General features: G+C 47.4%; 1 protein-coding gene across 1 annotated transcript in view; it reads right to left on the bottom strand.

Moving 5' to 3' along the window:
• The window catches only part of LOC129666930 (protoheme IX farnesyltransferase, mitochondrial), a 116,817-nt gene that overhangs the window by 2,776 nt on the left and 91,805 nt on the right, over positions 1 to 22,236 (bottom strand). Inside the window, exon 6 of the mRNA XM_055594309.1 lies at positions 13,658 to 13,890. Within this exon, the coding sequence (XP_055450284.1) occupies positions 13,658 to 13,890 (233 nt within the window). The remainder of the gene's footprint in view (positions 1 to 13,657; positions 13,891 to 22,236) is intronic.

Here is a 22,236-nt window from a genome sequence, read left to right as displayed (position 1 = left end):
GATTGCTCATGCTGAAGGTAGGGAGGGCTGTGCTGCTGCAGGCCCTTAGTGGGTCTGCTCGGGGCTCCCGCCCCCTCACGCTTCCCGCACTGTGACATCAGAAAGTCAGTACTGAGTCTAGTCCTGCCCGGGGTCGGGATCCACAACCGCTGCTCGGGAACGGTGCCGCCGCCTGAAGTCCATCCAAGCTTGCTGGCCTTCCCTCCTGGGTCAGCTTTGATTCCCTGTGGGGCGGCTAGTACACCTGCTCACGCTGATACAGACCTGGGCCCACCTCTGGGCCACTGCTGAGATTCTGGCTTCTACCTGTGTACCTTCTTCACCGGTGGGCTTCCAGGACACCGCCCCCCTGAGCCCAGAACGAAGAGATTAAGTAGCAGGTATTAAGGCAGTGTGTGAACTGGGCTGGCAACAGGACAATGCCATACAGGTGACAGGACTGCTCAGAAGGCCTTCCTGTCAGAGTCAGGCCATGACCCCGCTAACTGGATGCCAAACATCCTCTGATCCTGGGAATAGCCCCAATATATCTGAAACAGTGGGCTGGAGTGGGGGAAACAGTTCCAAGAGTGGGCGAGAGAGGCACCTGGAAACTAGGATAACGAGTGGAGTCTCTTTAGGGCATGGTGAGGAGGCAGAGGGGAAAGAGAGCAGCGCGCTGGGCACCCATGAATGTGTCATGGCAGAGCAATGGTCTTATTCTTGACTACACAAGCCCAGCCTGATGTCACCACCATCACCTTACCAACATGGACGTTTAGAGCAGCACCTTTTGCCCAAGGCTTCAGTTCCCATCTGTCAACTGCAGTCCAGAAATGTTAAGTGGAAAAACTACAGACACAACTAATTTATTTTATTTTATGTGTATGGGTGTTTTGTCTGTTTGTCTGTCTGCATCTATGTTTTGAGTGCCTGTACATGCACAGAGGCTAGGGGGCCATCAGAGGCCCTGGGACTGGAGTTCCAGCTGGTCGTGAGAAGTTACAGATAGTATGAGCTGCTATTTGGGTGCTAAGATTCAAACCAAAGTTCTCTGGAAGAACAGCTGGTGCTCTTAACTGCTGAGTTGTACCTCCAGTTTTTGAACTGTGTGTGATTCTGAGTAGGGAATGACGTCTCAGAGTCTGTTACACCTCACCTAGGGTGTGAACCATCGCTTTGCCCCGTGTGTCCACCATGTCTGTGCTACCCTCCCATTAAGCACTTAGCAATTAATCTCAGAAGCTTTCCAGACAAGGGTGTGGCAGGGAATGGTGTGACCTGAGGCTTCAGGCATCAACATGGGCTGTAGGGGCTTCTTAGAAGCATTTCACAGAGGGGAGGGATACAGTTATATCAGTTGGGCCAGTATTATGTCCAACCAAATACATCCTTTAGGAAACTGTTGCTACACAGGGTGCCCAGCAGAACCTTTCCCACATGAGGGATACCCATGGGAGAGGTTAATGGAAATAACCACAGAGGCACTTTCTAGTTCATTAAGATAAGAGTCCTGGTACCCATTTCAGAGACAAACAAAGGACACTTATCTCAACAGGGGGTCCTCTTGGGAACTAGAAGGCAGGGAGTCAAGGCTGGGCCACCCAAGTGTGGCTGAAGGAGAAAACGGTGATGGATGGAGGCTTCTTTGTGTTTTGATGGGAAAACACAGCCAACTCTGTAGTCACAGAGATCTCAGGTGGCAGAGATGTTCGGGGCACAGGGTGACCTTAAGGCCACATTTGGGAAGGCCCTAGTAGAGCACATGAGCTGCTTTGGCCCTACAGGCCTTGAGCAGAGTATGATATGCAGTAATGACAGCCACAGCATGGGGTGGTATGACAAGAGCAAGTGTTTTGTCAAGAAGAACTCACTGTGGCAAGAGACACAGGGCATTAGTGAGGGGAGGCAGGAGGGCTCAGGAGCGGGACGGTAAGGCTCCGAGTTCCAGATGGGTTTTCTTCTAGAAATGACTGAGAACAAACTATAAACTGACATGGTAAAAACAGCAGTGATGGGGACTCTGTCTTGTCTTTCTCTAAGCACCCCGGACCCCAGCTTTGGTGTGCTGACTTCAGTAGTCTGTGTTGTGCAACAGGAATTTCTGGCTGTGCTTAGAAGAAGTGAGCTCAGACAGAACCTCAGCTTTGGAAGAGCTGCAGGCTGTTGTTTTAGAGAGGAAGCTGGTATGGCTTTGGCTCATGTCATGAGAACTCACTTTAGTATCAAGCGCCTAATGGACTAGGGTCAGAGAGCTGCCCACAGCTCTGCCTGACGCGCTTCACCTGCTCACAGATGGGAAGGAACACAGGCCGCTTTCTTCAGCAAGATAAGGTGAGCTGGGGCAGGAAGGCTCAGGGCTGAGGTGGGGCCCACCTTCCTGGTGGGAAGAGCAAAGCACTCCACACATCCCCTCAGTATCACTCCCCCAAGAAGTCCGTTTGTATTGGGCCCACCTGCCTTCCCTGACAGCAAATACCATCGCTGTCTGTCTGTGGGGCGGGCAGGGGGAGCGGTGAATGTTCCTTTGCAGGGCTCTGCCCAGGAAGAGAGAAATCACAAATGGAGTTACAGTCTGCAGTGAGTTAGGAACGGATTGGGCTTGAGGCCGTACAGAGAAGACACCTTACTTGGCCTGGGGATTGGGGAATGGCCCTTGTAAGAAGAATGTTACAGAGTGAGCCGGAACCTACTCATTCAGAAAGCCTTTACTTCTTTTCCTTTCTTTTTCCCTTTCTGGTTTTTAGAGACAGGGTCCTACTCCCATCCCAGCGTGGGCTGGAAATCTCTATAGAGCCCAGTCTGGCCTCAAACTCCAAGCAGTCTTCCTGCCTCAGTGTCCCAAGAGCCAGGATTACAAGCACATAGCGCTATGCAGGGCTTCTGCTTCCTTTAAGTGAACATTCCCATTTTCTCAGACCTCCTGTGAGAAGCATCAACTTCTCTCCTGTAATCATAGCAGAAGTCTAGGGCACATCTGTGCATCTGTGGGCGTGGCTCTCTTGGACAGTGACTTCTTGAGGCTGTGATGGTCAGTGCAGGCTGCCCCAGAGAATATCCAGGCACCTGGCACATTACTAATCCTCTTGCTTATGTGAGAAACAGAGAAGAGAATGGATGAACAGCAGGAGAGAATGCCGACCCAGCCAGACTCCTGCTCTCATGGTTGTCCAGGGATACTTGCGGAGACTTTCCAGTTCTCTTCAAAACTCTTAGTTATTATTTCTACAAGAAACAGACTGGGGGAGCCTCTCCCTCACTTCCACCTCTGCCCAAGTCCAGAAATGCTCTTCTACACTGTTGACAAAGAGACCTTAAGCAACTCAGCCACACAGGACCTTCCCAGAAAGGAAAGGGACCCTCAAGTGGGGGCACTGACCCTGGGCATGGGCTCTCCCAAGAACAGTTCCTTTTGGGACGCCTGGTGGGCACCTACTGCCCTTCCTGAAGCCTCTTCATTGGCTTTCACCATCCCTACACGGACATAGTGAGGGTGAAAACCCCAGGGCAGTGATAATCGGGGTTGGGTTTGGTCCAACAGGCTCCTCTAAATGTGACCCATGAAGCTCATCTGTTCCACGGCTGGTCACACTTGTGCTTTCAGGGTTGGAGGTGAAGAAGCTGGAAGAAGCAGAGCTGACCCAGACCTTCCTGATCACAGGCCTTAGAGCCTTTCTTTTGAGGACTAGCACAAAGGTACCTGTGGTTAGCCTCAGTGCCATCGACTTACACAGACAAAGGGAGCAGGAAGTGGGGTCACTTTATCACCCACACAGGAGAGACAAAAGGCCAGATTACAAGTCCTCTGGAAACAGGAAAAAAGGTGGCATTTGCAACTTGTGGAATTCTTTGCAAGGGACTTGGGAGTAATGAAGAGGCCTGTGCGGCAGGAGCCTGGGTGCTCTCCAACCTGTGCAGATCCCACCTTCAATCACAGACATCTAAGAAGCTGCATATGAAGGGGAAAAGGGACAAAGCCCTGACCCTTCTCTAACCACCTCCCTACAAGTCTGAGGACCCCACAGATTCTCTCCAGAACTCAAATTTCCCCTTAGCTCCCATCTGTAGTTCTTATTCTCATCCTCCAATGCCATCACCAGTGCTAATCCCATGGGCATTCTGCAGTGGGCACTGTGTGCATTTGAGGCTGTCTAGCCAAGGCCTGGTCCATCATCTCACACCAGAGGCACTGGCTTGGCACCCTAAAAGCTAACACTAGTCCCACCCAGTCAGCAGTGAGAACAACACGAACTGAACAAACGGAAGCCTGTCTGCAATTATAATAGCAACAACACACTTAACAGCCACTTCCACAGCCTTTTTTTTTTTTTTTTTTTTTGTTGTTGTTGTTGCTCTAATGTTGGACACTGGGTAAAGTAAAGGGTTCTAAATATCATTTGCTAATATTTCCACAAAAGCCATCTTTACTTTATTTTGTTTCTTAAGGAAAACATTTATCAGCTGTGCATAGTGGCGCACACCTTTAATCCCAGCACTCATGAAGCAGAGATAGAGGAATCACCGTGAGTTCGAGGCCAGCCTGGTCTACAAAGTGAGTCCAGGATAGCCAGGGCTACCCAGAGAAACCCTGTCTCAAAACAAACAAGCAAGGAAACAACACAATGAAAAAGCTAGCATTTATGGTTGTGGTGGTACATGTCTTTGATCCCATCACTCAGGAGAGAGAGAGAGGCAGGTAGATTTCTGAGTTCAAGGCAAGCTTGGTCCATACAATGAAACTCTGTCCACCCCCACCTAACCCCCGAAGAAGGAAAAAAATGAGATGTTTATCTTAGTTAAGTCTGTGCTGTAGGACAGTTAAGGTAAAATCTCAACAACAGATACTCACTTTGAGTCTGACTCAAGGGGAGGCAGGATTTAAACGGAAATCTTTACCAATGCTTGGGTTCAACAGTACCGAGAATTTAGTAAGCTTTTCATAAATATTTGCCAAATAAATGAGGGAATGAATCCCCTCTGGCTCTCTTCTCTCATCAGGGACTAACAGAGGTAAATAAAGTGGAAAGGGGGTTAGGGTTTTGTAGTTTACCAGCCGAGGTTAAAACAACTCACTCTTCTTTTGTTACTAAAGCCATCCATCTGCCAAGTGTCACCTCCTGATAAGAGCCCATTTCTGAATCCTCATTTGTAACTGAATGTTGGCTGACATAATTAATGTTTACCACACAACACCTGAATTACAAACCAGACTGGCAATCCACTCTAGAAGACTGTCTTCCCCACAGGGGAGGAGGAGGCTGCCGTGGAGACGCAGAAGACAGGGGGTTTCTTTAGATTTAGGAAGATGACAACACAGAATCCCAGCAACTCTAAGAAATGAGGTGATGCAGAGAGCAGGCTTCGGAGAGGGGAGGGAAGGAGGAAGGGAGCAAGCCTCAGATAAACAGTCTCAGGAGATAAACACGCTGAGAGGCCTAAGTGGATGGCTCCAGGCTGCTTGCTTGGGGCTGGAATGTCAGCTGCCAGCCACTTATCTGAGCAGCCCCTCAGGGGGCTTCTTCACTGGGATTCCGGCAGGTCACTTCTGTCACTGCCAACCCTGCTCCCCTGTGCGTGGGACCAAACTGAGGGCTTCAGCTCCTATGGCTGCAGTTTAGCTAGACCAGGACCCAGAGGCAGCTGCTGGTGAGTTCTAGCTGGTTGCAGAGCATTTTTAATGGTTCCTGCTAACAGGGCTTAAGCTTTAAAAAAATTAATAAAATAAAGGCAGGATGATTAGGTAGGTGGGGGGAAAAGGCCACTTCTGAAGCCTGGAGGAAAGGGAGCACAGGTAAAATCCCATCGTAATGGCTCAGTCTGTAGACAGAAGGGCTTTGTAAAGGGCAGGCATTGCTAGCACACAGAAGCAGTTGGCTGCTGCGCCCCGACTGCCTTGATATGACAGCCACAAACAAAGCCTTGAGCTGTGTGACTGGGAGAGAGCTGAGTGGTTTCCAGTCCTCTGTGCAGCTATAAAATAGCAAGTATCAAGAACAACTGACGTTTGTTTAGCTTTCACGATTCCTGCCTGCTAATGTGCTTAATCCTCTTCACCACCCCCAAAGCCCACCTCTTTCGTCCTGTGATGGACAACAGCCTAGCCCAGGCAGATCTGAAGCCTGCCAGAGGCCTTCCTGACTAGAACACCCTCAACACAAATTGGATAAAAAAAAAAAAAATAAAAGAAAAAGAAAAAAAAAAGAGGTTGTGGAAAAGACTCAGCATCCCAGGTCATATACTTCCTCCACGTTTCCTGTCCTTAAAGGAGAGGGGAAGGCCAGGGCAGTACTTCAGTGCCTAGTATGACGAAGATTACCTGGCGCTGCGGCTAGCACAGACACTACAGAAAAATCCACGTCAACAAGGGGAGGGACAGTGTTTCTGGACGTGGCCCTTGCCTTTCTTTGTGGGTTACTGTGCCATACAGGCTCTACACACACACTGTCTTCCTTACTCCCTCCTCTGTGCAGGGAGCCCTGCAGGCCATAGGACTTACACTTCACACTGGTGAGCAGGTCTCTCTCTAGTCTTGACCTCTGTCTCCTGAGCCCAACTAATCTTTGCAGAGGGAAACATGGTCAGGGTCACCAGAGTGTTGGTGCCGCTTTATGTGGGCACTGGTTCCTGGGCTGGGAGTGGGGCAAGGGCAAGGAGACTGTTTGGTCTGCCTCCTTCAGACAGCCTCTGTCCACTACCAACTCACTGGAGTCAACAAGCTGCTCTTTCAAAGGGTGCTTTGACGGAAGCTTCACAGAAATACTTGTAAGATGAAATACTGACCAGGGAGGAGGAAGGGCAGGCCTCGATGGGTAAAGCCTTGTAAGAAAGAAGAGCAGGGAGTGTGAGGCAGAGGGCGTGGGAGGTGAGAAAAGGTGCATGGGCCTGAGACAGTGAAGGCAGGCTCTGTAAACTCACTGGCTTCCGGTACTGCAGGAGAGCCTGCTGCACATCCCTTGGTAAACTGCCCCCGAGCCCCAGACCCCTGCTTTGCTGGTTCAGTCGCCCCTGGGTCTTTCCCATCTTTGAATGAACGATCAATTACTCTTCCGGTAGGCATTGCGAGGCCTTGTCTCCGCCCACACAGCATCGCTGTGGCTCTCAACTAATACGTACACACTCCTTCAAGTCAACCGGCCTTGAAAATCTTGCTGGACTCATCTAGGGAGGTGTGGTAAGCCCACACCCTCAGAAGACCCTCTGCTAAAGCTTATCTATCACTTAGTAATGTCTGTCTGCTTCTCCTAGGAGAGTCAGGAGTGATTTTAGTCAGTTTTGTATCTCTCAAAGCCAAGCACACAGTAGAGCCTTATAGTAGAGCCTGCATAGACAAGTGGCTACGAGCATTAGTTTGTTAAGAGTCTACACTGGCAGTGCCCAGTCTGAACTGTGCAGTGGGGTGAGCCGTCTCCCAGCTACTCCTGACTCTTTTTTTTTTAATTTTTTTATTAATTACACTTTATTCATTTTGTATCCCCCCATAAGCCCCTCCCTCCTCCCCTCCCGATCCCACCCTCCCTCCCCTTTCTGCATGCATGCCACTCCCCAAGTCCACTGATAGGGGAGATTCTCCTCTTCTTTCTGATCTTAGTCTATCAGTTCTCATCAAAAGTGGCTGCATTGTCCTCTACTGTGGCCTGATAAGGCTGCTCCCCCCTCAGGGGGAAGTGATCAACGAGCAGGCCAATCAGATTATGTCAGAGGCAGTCCCTCTTCCCATTACTATGTAACCCACTTGGACACTGAACTGCCATGGGCTACACCTGTGCAGGGGTTCCAGGTCATCTCCACGAATAGTCCTTGGTTGGAGTATGGGTCTCTGGGAAGTTCCCTGTGTTCAAATTATCTTGTTCTGTTGCTCTCCTTGTGGAGTTCCCGTCCCCTCCAGCTCTTTACTATTTCCCACTTCTTACATAGAATTCCATTCACTCTGCCCATCAGTTGGCCATCAGGCCCAGCATCTGCTTTGACGGTCTATACTGCAGAAGCTTTCAGAGGCCCTCTGTGGCAGGTTTCAAGGTTGTTTCCTGTTTTGGGAAAGAATCATCACCAACCCTTTATCTGACAGAGGACTCATATCCAATATATATAAAGAACTAAACAAGCTGAAAAGCAACAAACCAAGTAATCCACTTAAAAAATGGGGAACAGAGCTAAAGAGAGAATTCTCTGTAGAGGAATATCGAATGGCAGAGAAGCACTTAAAGAAATGCTCAACCTCATTAGCCATTAGGGAAATGCAAATCAAAACAACCCTGAGATTTCACCTTACACCCATCAGAATGGCCAAGATGAAAAACTCAAGGGACAACACATGCTGGAGAGGTTGTGGAGAAAGTGGAACCCTTCTCCACTGCTGGTGGGAATGTAAACTGGTACAACCACTCTGGAAATCAATCTGGCGCTTTCTCAGACAACTAGGAATAGTGCTTCCTCAAGATCCAGCCATACCACTCTTAGGCATATACCCAAAAGAGGCGCAAGTACACAAAAAGGACATTTGCTCAACCATGTTTGTAGCAGCTTTATTTGTAATAGCCAGAAGCTGGAAACAACCCAGATGCCCCTCAACTGAAGAATGGATGCAGAAACTGTGGTACATCTATACAATGGAGTATTACTCAGCAATGAAAAATAAGGAAATCATGAAATTTGCAGGTAAATGGTGGGACCTGGAAAGGATCATCCTGAGTGAGTTGTCCCAGAAGCAAAAAGATACGCATGGTATATACTCACTCATATAAACATACAACATAGAATAAACCCACTAAAATCTGTACATCTAAACAAACTAAGCAAAAGAGAGGACCCTAACTAAAATGTTCAATCCCCATCCTGAAAGGCAAAGAGGATGGACATCAGAAGAAAAAGAAAATAGGAAACAACCTCGGAACCTGCTACAGAGGGCCTCTGAAAGCCAGAAGAAAACAGGAAACAACCTTGAAACCTGATTCTTTGATTCAACACCTACTTCACTTCCCAATTCTTCCTGCTAACACTTCAGTTCAGTATGGTGTTCCAAAGGCTGCTACTCCTGACAAATTAAATGGTCCTGACTGATTAAATGGTCTGGAGATACTACAGAAGAAAGAAAAGCATTTACCACTCAGAAAAGCTCTTTCCACCTATCCATATCCACCAAGATAAGAACCCTGGTAGTCGCCAACCTCTGTAGACAGTATGCGCAATATAGTTTGAACTACCATCAGCTTCACTCTCGAGGTATTTCTGAGGTACCCAAAGGCTGGGGCTCTTTAGAATTTTGTCTTTATGAACTTGAGGGGGGTGGTTCCTGGACCAGGGGCATTAGCAGCATCTGGGAACTTGTTAGATGTGACATTCTCAGACATCAACAAAGCCACACAGTCAGAAGCCCAGCAGCACTCTGGGAGAAATGGATGGGTCCTGAGCCTGTGAATCAGTGCTTGGACTTAGCACTGTAACCATTGTTAAAGGGCACACACATCAAGAAATGGACAAAGCTTTAGAAAGGTAGTCTTTGCTACTAGGCGGTGCTTTCTGAGTCTGGGTTACTTCACTCACAATGATCTTTTCCAGAGCCATCCATTTGCCTGCAAATTTCATGATGTCCTTGTTTTTAATAGCTGAATAGTATTCCACTGTGTAGATGTACCACATTGTTGTTGTTTGTTTGTTTGTTTTTTTAAATCCATTCTTTGAGGGACTTCTGGGTTGTTTCCAGTTTCTGACTACTACGAATAAAGCCGCAATGAACATAGTTGAACAAATGTTCTTCCTTGTTGTATGGTGTAACATCTTTTGGGTATATGCCCAGGAGTGGTATACCTGGGTCTTGAGGTAGAGCTGTTCCCAATTTTCTGTACAAATTTGCTTTTCTACCAGCAATGGAAAAGGGTTCCCCTTTCTCCACAACCCTTCCAGCATGTGCTGTCACTTGATTTTTTTATCTTAGCCATTCTGACAGCCATTCTGTGAGATGGAATCTCAGAGTTGTTTTGATTTGCATTTCCCTGATGACTAAGGACATTGAGCATTTCTTTAAGTATTTCTCAGTCTTTTGATATTCCTCTGTTGAGAATTCTCTGTTTAGCTCTGTATCCCATTTTTAACTGGATTATTTGGTTTGTTGGTGTTTAATTTCTTGAGTCATTTCTGTATTCTGGATATTAATCCTCTGTCAGATACAGGGTCGGTGAAGATCTTTTCCTAGTCTGTAGGCTGTTGTTTTATTCTATTGACAGTGTCCTTTGCTTTACAGAAGCTTTTCAGTTTCATGAGGTCCCATTTATTAATTGTTGATCTTAGAGCCTGTGCTGTTGGTGTTCTGTTCAGGAAGTTGTCTCTTGTGCAAATAGGTTCAAGTCTCTTCCCCACTCTTTCTTCTACTAGATTTAATGTCTCTGGTTTTATGTTAAGGTCTCTGTGCTTTCTTTATTTTCTCTTTCCATCCTCAGCTCTTGAAGTTTTTAATTGATTTCCTTCACCTGTTTGTGTTTGTCTACATTTCTTTAAATGATATGTTTAGTTCCTTTACTTGTTTGTTTGTATTTTCCTGTATTTCATTGAGTGATTTATTAATTTCCTCTGTACAGATCCCTCTAAAGGCCTCAATCTGTTTAACTGTATCTTCCTGTATTTCTTTAAGGATTTTATTAATTTCCTCCATCATCATCTTCATAAGCATAGATTTAAGGGCATTTTCTTGTGTTTCAGCTATGTTAGGGTATCCAGGGCTGCTTGCTGTGGAATAACTCGGTTCTGGAGATGCCCTGTTGCTTTGGCTTTTATTGACTGTGTTTTTACACTGGCCTTTAGTCATCTGGTTGTCTCTGGTGTTGGCTGGTAGTTTCTGCTACCTGTTGGAGTTCTGGGGTGGGGTGGGGTGGGAGGAGTCATGTGGGAAGCACCCTGGATAGGAAGCTGGATGTCCCTTCAGGAACCCTCCTTAGATTGGTGTGGGTATTGTCTCGGACTGGAAGGCGGTACTCAGAGAATTTGCCTAACGCTCTCCTCAGATATATGTTCCTGTGGACCAACTAGACTCCTCAGGGGCCCAAGGGGCTCTCCTCTACGAGGGGAAGTCTCAGAGACAGCTGCCCTGCCACTGGTGTTCTTGTTCTGAGGTTAATGAGCTGCTGCTGCCCAGATACTGTGCTCTGACACTGTGCTCACTGGGCACAGTTTTCTTGAAGAACTTGCAAGCCCAGAGGTCTGGTCAGTCTCCCTAGGAAGACAGGTTGCGCTTTGCAGCAGAGTCTGGGGCTGACTGTGTGGCTCCCGGGTATCAGGAGGCCAAGGCTGGAGCTGCACCCCTGGTATCCAGAAGTTATTCGAAGGACAGTGAGAGCAGGCAGAGGGTAGAGGCTGAGAGTGCGCACTGGTGGGAGTCCAGGATTAGCCAGGGGAGGTCGGGCCTGCTTGTTTCCCTCACTGTGGGCTCTCGCCTTACCTGGGAATATTGGATGCTGGTGTTTTTGGGCCCACAGTTCTGTCTGTCAGTTGCTCTGCAATCACTGCTGTCCTGCTGATCAGACAGAGTGTGCGCTAGATGCTACCATCTTCCTTTCTTATAAACTTCGGGACCACCAGCCCAGCAATGGCACCCACAGTGAGCTGGGGCCTCTCATGTCAACCACTAATCAATAAAACGCCCCCGAGACTTGCCTACAGGCAATCTGACAGAGGCATTTTCTTAGTTGAAGTTCCCTTTCCCCAGATGTCTGCGGCATCTGGTACGCTGTAAGACATTAGCCAGCATGGGTGGGGTGGGGTGGCATACATGGAAGGCTCTCTGAATGAACTGGTAAAGCAGAGTGAAAACTCAGATTCTCCCTTGTCCAGATATGCCAAATGGATGCTTCACCTTGTTCTCCAAGAAAGACTTCACTAGAAGCCTTAGCACTCTTTCCACCCAGTGTGGAAATGACAGCCAGGAAACAATGAACTATTGAGTTCACGAACTGAATGTCCTCCTCTTTCCTCACCTATCTCAATATCATGCTTTATGGAAGAACTACAAGCAGCAGCAGCAGCAGCAGCAGCTACTGTAAGTTGAGCCATACCATAGTCTAGACTGAAGTGACCTCCCAAAAAGTGGGCTGTAAACCTAATTCCCAATGCAACCCAGTTGGGAAGTGGAGCCCAATGAGAAGTGTTTGGGTCTAGGGAGCCCCATTCTCATACACAGACCAACACTGGTTACAGGCTTGTGGCTATGAATCTGACCTTGTGTTGGGTGTGTGTTTGCTGTCTTTTTTTTTTTTTTTGCTCTTGCACTATGGATTGACAGTTGGGGGCCCTTGCTGGATGCTGGGTTTTTTAAGACTTTTATAAACACTTTTATTTACTTAGTATGTGTGAGTTAATGCATGTCATTTGACATGGAGGTCAAATGACAACTTGCTCAAGCTGGTTCTCTGCTTCTACCATGCAGGTCTCAGGGTCAAACTCAGGTCTCTAGGCTTGGTGGCAAATGCCTTTATCTGATAGCCCAGCTGCTGGGCTCTTGACTCTGGATGTCCCAGCTCCTATAACTGTGCAGCATAAATTTCTTTCTCATATAGATGCCCTAATCTGGTATGGCAGCGCAGGCCAGACTACAGTAAGAATCCACATGTCCTCAGAACTACTCCACAAGGAGAGACCACCATCAGCTCCAAGTGGGAAATGAGGAGACTGGTAGCAAGGGGTCAAGCTTGGGGCCAAGGTCAGCAGCAAATGGGCTCAGATCTTGCTCTGAAGCCCTTTCCTGCTGCTGCCTCCCACGTGGATAAGCCTCAAGCTTAGTTTATCACAGAGCAAAGGAGCACATAAGCTTTAGAATGCTGTATTTGTATACTCATTAAAACCCACCAGTTACAGGATATTAAAACCATTCTAGGAGACGATCATGGCAAAGGTGTAATCACATTTGTGCGCTTGCCAAATCAGAGTGTATGAGCCTTTATGAAAAGTTTCAGAAATGTGGCTTACAGGGCAACGGTTTATGGCCAACTCCCTTTTGATCTCTCATGTGAAAAGTATGTACTTACATATATTGCAGGAAACCTCACCACTTCCTTCCTACGTGTCGGTCAAAACACTAATTACTCGACTAATCAGACTGTGAAGCTCCCCGCACAGATGGTAAAATGAGCTATTTTCACCCCACAAATCCAGTTGTGACATGCTGCCAAAAACGTAGACCTATTGAATGGTTTTACTGTAGACAGCATGAACAATTTAAGCAAATCATGTAAAAATAAATGAGGAGCTAATGAAGATAATCTGTCCTCTCACAAGGGAAAATAAGCCTGTTCCAGGGAGGAAGGAGGCTTGCCAGTTAGATGACATGGCCAACAGGGGACAGGAGGCCAATCCCACATCTCTTCCCCATGGACCGGGCCTTCCCCAACAAATCAGGTCTCATGTGATCTGATTTTACCACTCATTTCAGGGCCTTTCCTCACTATCTGCTGTCACAGGCTGAGGCAGCATAAGCCTTCCCTGGGTGTACCAGGCCTGGATGACACAGGGCCCTCTCAGCTCAGCACTGCCCATTTGCTGGAACAATCAACAGAGTAAAATGGAACTGCCCCCGGCCCCAGGGAGTCTGACTGGAGGCTGCTAAGTTCACCTGGAAGACTCAGGAGCTCTCACATCCGGCACGCACAACCTGTCTGCTGAGAGAAGCCACCGCGCTGCACCAGGAGACACTCACCAGCATCCAGGCTGCCGGTCGCGGCGGTCCAGCCCATGACAGGAGGGATGGCTCCAACCACCGCTCCAACCCAGGTGTTGGCGATGCTGATCCTCTTCAGCGGTGTGTAACAACAAGTATACAGGAAAATGTTGAGGATGCCCAGGGCGCCTGTGAGCGGATTCACTCCCCAGGTCAGAAGGGCCACTCCTGGCACAGCACAACAGGTGGCAAAAGACACGGCTAGCAACGGGCTGGAAGAGAGCAGAGGGCATAATGAGCAGATCTCCCCTCCATCAGGCTTGGGGCTCAGAGTGCACTGATGGGGAGCCAGCATCTCACAGCCACGGATGGCTATGGGACCTTCTTCCCAGTTGTGGCGTCTCTCTGAGCCTGTAGAGAAGCTCAGGCGGGAGGCGGGTCCCCTTGCCCTTCTTCCCCTCTGTGGTCTCCTCCACTCATCTCTTCCTCCAGGGTTGAAGCGAGGGTTTGACAGGACTACTTCTCTGGGTTCTGTTCTAACTGTTGCTAAGTAAGGGACAGATGCAAACAATAATGCAAGTTTTGGACAAACACAGGATCCCTTCTGGAAGCCATTCTACTCATTTGGTTGTACTTTACGGCGTCACCAAATCAGTGATACCAAACATCAATGTCTGCCTCAGGGAATCCACATGCCATGATCACCAGTAAATTACAGGCTTAAGGCCCCATGATCCTGTTACAACAAACACCAGGAGGCTGCTGCATGCTGCCAATGGTGTAAGTGGGTTTGTGGATATGACTGTCGCTAGGGGTCACAGAGGGCTGTGTATGCACAAGAACACTCTACAGTGTAAAAGAGCCCTTGAGTCTAGGTAAGTGTGGTCTCCTGGTTCCTGCTTAGATACACGCTTATTTTTTCTCAGGGAATCGATGTAGGTTGCTAAAGCCTGTGGATGTAGGTTGCTAAAGCCTGTGTTTTCTCTGCAACAGCCACAATTCAACTCCCAAGAAAAGCATGTTTGCAGTGTTCCAGGACCCACTCAATTACAGGCTCCACAACTGCTGCATGAGAAGTTCTAATCACCAGCAAGCAGCTTTAGGGGCTTCTAGTTTTAACAACGTCAGCTTTCCAAGGGAGGCAATCACTTGAGATAACCCCTTCCGTGGCTAGGGCTGTGGAGTGTTCCCACTGAGGAGAGATGCTCTGGACTGAGGTGGGGCCCCTAAGAAGGACTAACTTAAAGAATGGTGCTGAGTTAGATTCAGCCTTCCCCAGCCCCGGAGTGGAGATGCAGGATGGCCCAGCAGCTCAAGTGACACCTGACACCAGAGCAGCGAGCTGAGGCTAGGTAAAAATTCTCCTCTCTCACTTAGCTTGCCCTCTTTCCACCCAGGGACTGTGGTCTGCCCTGCCTGGTAGGTGGAACACAACAGAATGGGAGTTCTGAGGAAAGAGGGAACACACAGGGACGTGTGGCCATCATCAGCGACAGGAGAGCCATGGCCTCCATGAAGACCTGAGCACATCTCCACCCACCTGTCCCTGGCCACCGCTTTGGAATCCACACTGATGAATTTGGAAGGACTCAGGTACGCTTGGTTTTCTCTTCATCTTGTCTTTCTATCACTCCCACCCTGACAAATTCCCCTGTGACCTACTGTTTCTGTTCCTCATCCACTTCAAGAGGATGGTTCACTGTCCAAGCACCTGGCTGGAGTTGATCTCCAGTCTGTGTTGAGTGACCCTGAACTAACTGCCCACCTTTCTGAGGGCCCCAGTTTACTTTGGCTCCCAACAGTGCGGACAGATGCCTTCACACAGCAGTGATGAACACCTGGGCTTAATGCCCACCTTCCTCTCATTGCAGAAGAATAGGCTGCCCTTGTTGTTTTTACAGATACTCCCTGCACCTCTGCTTTTACTTCCTAATCTCTCTTATTTGTTTAGTATTTACTTATTTTTATTTATTTATGTGAGTGTTTGCCTGCCTGGTATGTACACCATGTGTGTTCCTGGTGCTTGAAAAGGCCAGAAGGGTCAGATCCCCTGGAACTTGGAGATGGTTGTGAACTACAATTTCTGTGCTGGGAACTGAACCAGGGTTCTCAGCAAGAGCACTGAGGGGTCTTCACTGCTGAGTCACGTTTCTAGCTCTACCCTGCCCCCCTCTCTGCACCCTGCCTCCGTTATTTATTAAATCTTACTGTCTTCCTACTCCACACATCCTTACACAGATTTTGTTCCCACCTCCCCAAGGAAAGCCTGCTGTGGGCGCCATCTTCAAAGTGAAGATCTAGATGGAGTGGGAATCTGAACTGGACATATACCTCAGCCTCCTCTATTCTGCAATTTCCCATTTGCCTCTATCCTCAATTCTGTTCCTGAAACAGATTTCTCTCAGGCTGTGATAAGCCCTGGGTGACTTGGAACCGTCTGAATTCTTAGCACAGCACACGATGGAATTCTCCAGATGAAAGATTAGAAAGCACAGGCGCTATCTCCCCATGGCCAGGAAGAACACAGGTGGCTAAAAAAACCAGTGTGACCATTCTGACTCTTGTTCCTTCAATTAGGTAGCTCCCGGTTTATGAGAACAGGTCTTCCCATACGCGAGGCTCCAAAAGGCTAGTTTTATTTTGGGTGGGAAAAAAAATGTGGTTCATAAACATATTTATTTTTCCTGAATTGGCTTTTTTTTTTTTTTTTTAAGAAAGAAGAACAGGGTTGTTCCCGTCGCCAAGGGCCAGGAACACAGTTGGGTTCAGGGTGTTAGTGCTATGAAAAGCCCTTTCAGAAAAGCCCACATGAATTTAATTTATTGAGATAGGCAATTTGGGGTGGAAGTTTAGTTTCTGACCTGTGTTGGAATCACAGAAAATGATGAGGCTTGATTTTGGCATTTAAATCAATGTACTTAGGGGCATGAATGAAGACCAAATAGGCTAACAGGCTGTGCAAACAAGAATTAAGATATTTACCCAGCATGCCCTGGGAAGCATCTTCAGCGGCAAACTTCAGAGCATCAACAGCCTCATTTTCCTGTTGTGTTTCATTTTTGCTAAAATTGTTACTGTAAATGTACTACACAGAAAATTTACAACTATAAAAATAGAAAAGAAAAATTCTGAATTACTCAGAAACAGAAATGGTTTATGAGCTTCTGGCCTTCTCCTGTGCTACAGTTACTTTGAATGTAAATACATACTTAATTACGGTTTTGTTATTTGCTTAGTTTCCATAAATCTTCAGATTCCCCATGTCACTACTTGTTTTACATCATCATCGACAGCTACAAAGAGGCTTATTCTATGAATACACAACAATTAATCTAATCAGCACATTTTTAGTTTTTTTAAAAATTTAGGCAATGCTGAGATGAATTTCTTATGGAGACTTCTGCTTATGGTTCCCTTAGGAGAAATTCCTAGGTATAAGCTTGCTAAGCTAGATGGTACACACTCACGTTGTTTGAGAGCTACCAGGCTCTGCTGCTGATCATGCATGTTTTACAGGTGCAGAACACGACGCATGCTGCCAGTCTATCCTGCACAGCTGTCACTCCCAGGAGTGGCACAGAAAAGTGCCCACCTCCATAATCTACATTAACACAATGGTTACGATAAGCCAAAAATTGCCAATAGGATAGATGGAAAACAGTATAATTTGTCTCCAAAATAACCATAGCAGCCTTTTCCCACAAAAACAAACAATTTTTAAAATTAGCAAAGTGATTTTGTGAGACTATAGTATTACTTCATTTTTCTGGTGAAGAAATAGACCCGACACAGGTAAAATAACTTGGCTGGTAAGCCTGGGCTTGGGTTTAGAGACTGGTCCATTAATTGAATCCAGAGTCTCCCAACTGGCCTTTGGAACAGCTGGTGGAACGCCCTGCAGATCCTCTCGTTTCCTGGGTCAGCTGAGGTGGTTGCTGTCAGTGGGGCGCAGACCCCTGTGTCTGAGCTCCTTGGGTTTTCTCCACTGTTCAGTTACAGCACAAAGAACAGCTATCACTGAAGCACAGGCAGGCCACAACAGTGGGAGGACAGAGCCCTCACTGGCCTGTTCCCGGTGGCTGTACAGGAAGCAGGGTAACGTGAGGGTATCTGCCTTACCCATGATGGAAGGACAGGGTGGACATGCTTCCCGGAGGAACTGAATTATCTCACTTTATTTACTTATTTATTCAATTAATGCTGGGTGTGTACTGCCTCATCTGACTGGAAGTGAATGTGTAAACTGAGACCCCATGACAGATGAGTGGTAGAGATGGCAGAGATGGGCCTGATGGCAAAGTGGGCAAAGTGCTGTCTCAAAGCCTGATGGCCCGAGTGCAACCCCAGAGCTCTTGGTAGAAGGAAAGAAGCAACTCTTGAAAATTGTCCTCTGATTTCCACACGTCACCAGTCACACACCCACGCACGCACGCACGCACCACTACATAAATAAATGTAGTTCTAGAAACTGATAAAAATAAAAAAAGGATCCAATGCACCTTCAGTGCTAAAGGCTGCCAGTGGTGTCTGAAGCTGCAGAGGAAGAAGCAGACCAGGACAGCGGTTCCAGGAGGAGAGAGTATCGCTGTGGCAGTGTGCTACGTTTCGAGGGCCAGTTTACCAGGAAAGCAACAATACCACAGTGACGTTACAGTTGCAGAAGTTTGGCATTTTCAGTGCGTGTGTGGTGACAGCCCAGAAGGGCTCCAAGCAGTGACCAAGTGCTGGGCCACTGAGTGGACCTCACCCCAAACTCAGCATCTACGGATGATTATTTTTCATTTGGAAGAAGTGCTCCTTGCCCATCTTGTTAAACACAGCGACTCTGCTTACATGGTGAGAGTCAGGTATTAGAGACGGAGGGAGGGCAGCAACTCCTGTGATCTGAGGCCAGCTGCTCTGCACTTTCCCTCACGACACCACTTAGCAGCCGCTCAGGAAGCCCATCTGCACCCCTTTTCCTTGAAGGTTTGACAAATGTCTTCACCATGATGTGGAGCCACTTTCTTTCTGTCGCTTTATCCTGCATTTAGAGCTCTCTCTTAAACCCCTATTAGCATTTCCTCTTCATACCCTTTCATTCTTCAGTAGTTCAGGCCCACAGGGAGTGCTGTAGCTGGCTGCCACGGTCAGCTGGGAAGAAAGGCTCCTTGGATTCCCTTGGGCCCAGAGCCAGGGAAGAGGACTGTGGGTCCACCCTCCACGGTGGTTCTGGGTGTGGCTCCCAGACCAGCAACAGTAGCGTTACCTGGGAACCAGGTAGAAGCCGGCAAGGCTATGTCACACGCTGCCAATACAATGCTGCTACTCACATGGCAAGAACACTTTCTAGGCCGACACCTGCCACCATCCTCAGCACACAGTGCGGCTGGCCAGGGCAGGGCACCCACTTTCAGTGCCCGTCAATGTATGCATCCTGAACAGTTCCGGCGCAAAGAACACGGGTTATGACCTAGAAGCAGTAGCTGCTGGCGGAGAAACAGTGTGTCCCTTGGCTTCCTTGACTCACCTAACAGGACTTGACCTAGTCAGCCTTAAGCGTGTGGCCTGTTAAAAGCACCATAAAAGGAAGCTGAAGGGTTGTGAAAGTCTGGTGAGTGCTAAGCCTGGGTCCGGGGAGCCCTGAGCTTCATGCCCCGTGTCTACCGCAGTGCCTGCTGAACATTTTCATAACAAAGTCATATTAAAATCCTTTAATTTTATTATTATTGTCTGCTTTCCTGACCAAGCACACTGGCCACAAGGCAGGTCCTCTGAGTCCAGTTTAGGCCCTGCTGCTTAACCAGTCAGGACACAGTGCAGCTGTATGGATGCAGCTGTCTGGTCCTTGTTTCCTCAGCAAGAAGAGGTGGTGGGGGGTGTGCTCGGGGTCTTTCAGGCCAAAAGGCTCAATAGCAAGACCACAAGGAGGGGGAGCATCTACCCTGGCCGGCTGTGTCACCTTGTGTAAAATTCTTACTCTGGAGCTTCAGTTAAGAAGGGAATACTTCATGGAGCCTCTTTAAAAAAAAAAAAAAAAAAAAGTAATAATTTATTTAACTTTATGTGAAGGTGATCAAATCCCCTGGAATGAGCATTACAGACAGTTGTGAGCTGCCATGTGGGTGCTGGGAATTGAACCCCAGTCCTTTGGAAGAGCAGACGGTGCTCTAAACCATTGAGCTCATGTCTCCAGCCCCTCTTGAGCGCAGAGGACACTGGCTAACTGCACAAGGGCATCACCTGTTTGCTTGTCCCTCATTGGTTCACATTTCTGGCTGCTTGTACAATTAATCGCTACACTTGGCAACAGAGCACATGGGAAAATAGGGACATTTTATTTAGAAAGAAAGATAGACGTGAAACACGCAAGTCCCTATAAAATCAGCTACTCGAAGACAGCATCACTTAAATAGGGAGGATCCTTTAAGCAGAGCTGGATGTAGGGGGTTTGAAAATGCCAGTGATTCTTTCCCTGGTTTATTTTGAAGCCTACAGACTTAAAAGATTTATTTATTTATTTTTTGCAGGTATTTTATTTATATACAGGTATTTGTCTTTGCAGTTACAACTTGTATAGGAATTTAATTTTGTTCTATCAAATAACAAAACGGTGAATTGGCAGGAGGCAGAACCTGAGTGATCTTCAAAAGATGTTGGTGTTCCCAGCCCACTACCACAGCAGCTGCGGCATGCCCATGAGGGTCCAGGGCACTAGGGGCTCCGAATGAGTCTCACTGAATTTGAGTGGGAAAGACCCGAAATAAACAGAACGAGGGTGCGACAATAAGTGACCAGACTTAAGTAGTACGGCCAGTAACTGCACGGGGGTTTAAGCGCATGAATGTGGTACAAACAGGACGGGGGTGGGAAGGAGTGAGAGTGTTCCTGCGTACTCACCCAGTGGAGCTGACAGGGTCACGGTTCACGGTTCATGATGAGGGCTGAAAGCTGCACTTCAAACCTCACAGGCAAGCCAAATTCCATTTTAAATTACGGAATGTCTCTCCTGCCTTTCTTGTCTAAGGCTACTCCAGAAGGGAAACTAACAGACCAAGAGTGGGCATTTATCCACACGTGTCCACGGGTCGGACTTTGCTCCCTGGCGACGGAACCTTGCTTTGTTTATAAATACTAGTCTTGATGTAGCTCTACTGAAGAAGAATTTTCTATAGATATTGGGAACAAGGAGAAACACACGCCCCCCCCCGCAAAGATTTATTTATTTTATGAGCATTGTCATTTTGCTTGATTGTATGTCTGTGTGAGGGTGTCAGATCCTCTGGAACTGGAGTCACAGACAGCTATGAGCTGACATGTGGGTGCTGGGAATTGAACCCAGGACCTCTCGAAGAGCAGCCGGTGCTCCTAACCTCTGAGCCATCTCTCCGGCCCAAAGAAATACAAGCTTTAATTTGTCTATTCATTGTACTTAATAAATGTAATTTAAATTACTTGACTTTTAAATAACTTCCTGGGGAAACTGGGCCCTTCTGTATAAGCAGTGTTGGGGGTCCAGGAAGCACAGCATTAAATCAAACTATATTATGAATGGCTCCTCAGGTAATTGGCCTACACAAAAATTAATCTCATACTTCTTGGCCATCCTTCCTGAATTAATGACTTTTAAATTACAAAATAAAATTTCCTTTCTTCAAAAACAAAAGAAAATCTTAAACCTTCATCAAATCAAGCCAATTTAACTTTAATTTCCTGCATAAATCCTGCATTTGAACTTTGAAATGAGTTTTTGGGAATGTCTCTACAGAAACTGTTCTGAAAAAAGTCTCCACAGAATCTTATTAGGAATTTTTTGATTCTGTATAAGTCTCAAGCTATAGATATGATAAAGCAGCAGAACACTGATATAATTTCAGAACTTAAGGACTTCATATACTTAGGACATGAAAGTTGTATTATATGAAAAAAAAAATTGAAGGAAGAAAACAGTGTATCTGCTTATACTAAAGGAGTTTTAAAAAAAACCAACCAAAAGACTCTTACTAATGCAGAAGGAAGATAAGAGGGACCTGTTGTTTACAAATCAGGCTGTAACAGAATATGACAAACAGGGGAGCCTGCCCCTTGCTGACCTCTGCGAGAGCTGAGGAAGATGTCCTGTGGGAATGTGTGTTGCCACATGGCCATGCCTTCCCAGGTGAGCATCCCAGGAGTGGCAAGGCCTTGCAGCGGTCCAAGTGTGATTTACTAATGATTGGCCAGTGTGTGCGAAGGCTAGCAGCCACGGCGTCCTCCTCTGTGACTGCAGCCTAAGCCTGCTACCCTACAGACCTTACTTACCCGTAAGCTCCTCCTCTGCTGTACGGAATAGCAAGTTTCTGGGTTGTATGACTGCAGCCCACCAGATCCCAGCTTCTCTGTATGTGTTTCTGTCTCTACCCGCTCTCCACTCCCTTGGCACCCCAATCAGGATGTGAGGGTCAGGTCATGCAAGATACGGCCGACTTCTGAGCTAACCTCCTCAGACAGGAAGAAGCAGTCAGTGATCCTTGAAGGGTGCCACACTAACTCATTTAAATGACAGGAAAGATATTTGTATACAGACTGGGGCTTCTGCTGTGTGTGCGGTTATTTCAGTGCTGTCTTAGTGTTCTAGTATGTGAAGAGCGACACCGTGA

The sequence above is a fragment of the Psammomys obesus genome, unplaced genomic scaffold (assembly GCF_907164565.1).
Source record: "Psammomys obesus unplaced genomic scaffold, mPsaObe1.curated_primary_1811, whole genome shotgun sequence".
In the NCBI taxonomy this organism is placed as follows: Eukaryota; Metazoa; Chordata; class Mammalia; order Rodentia; family Muridae; genus Psammomys; species Psammomys obesus.
This window is presented reverse-complemented; position numbering and strand designations above follow the sequence as displayed.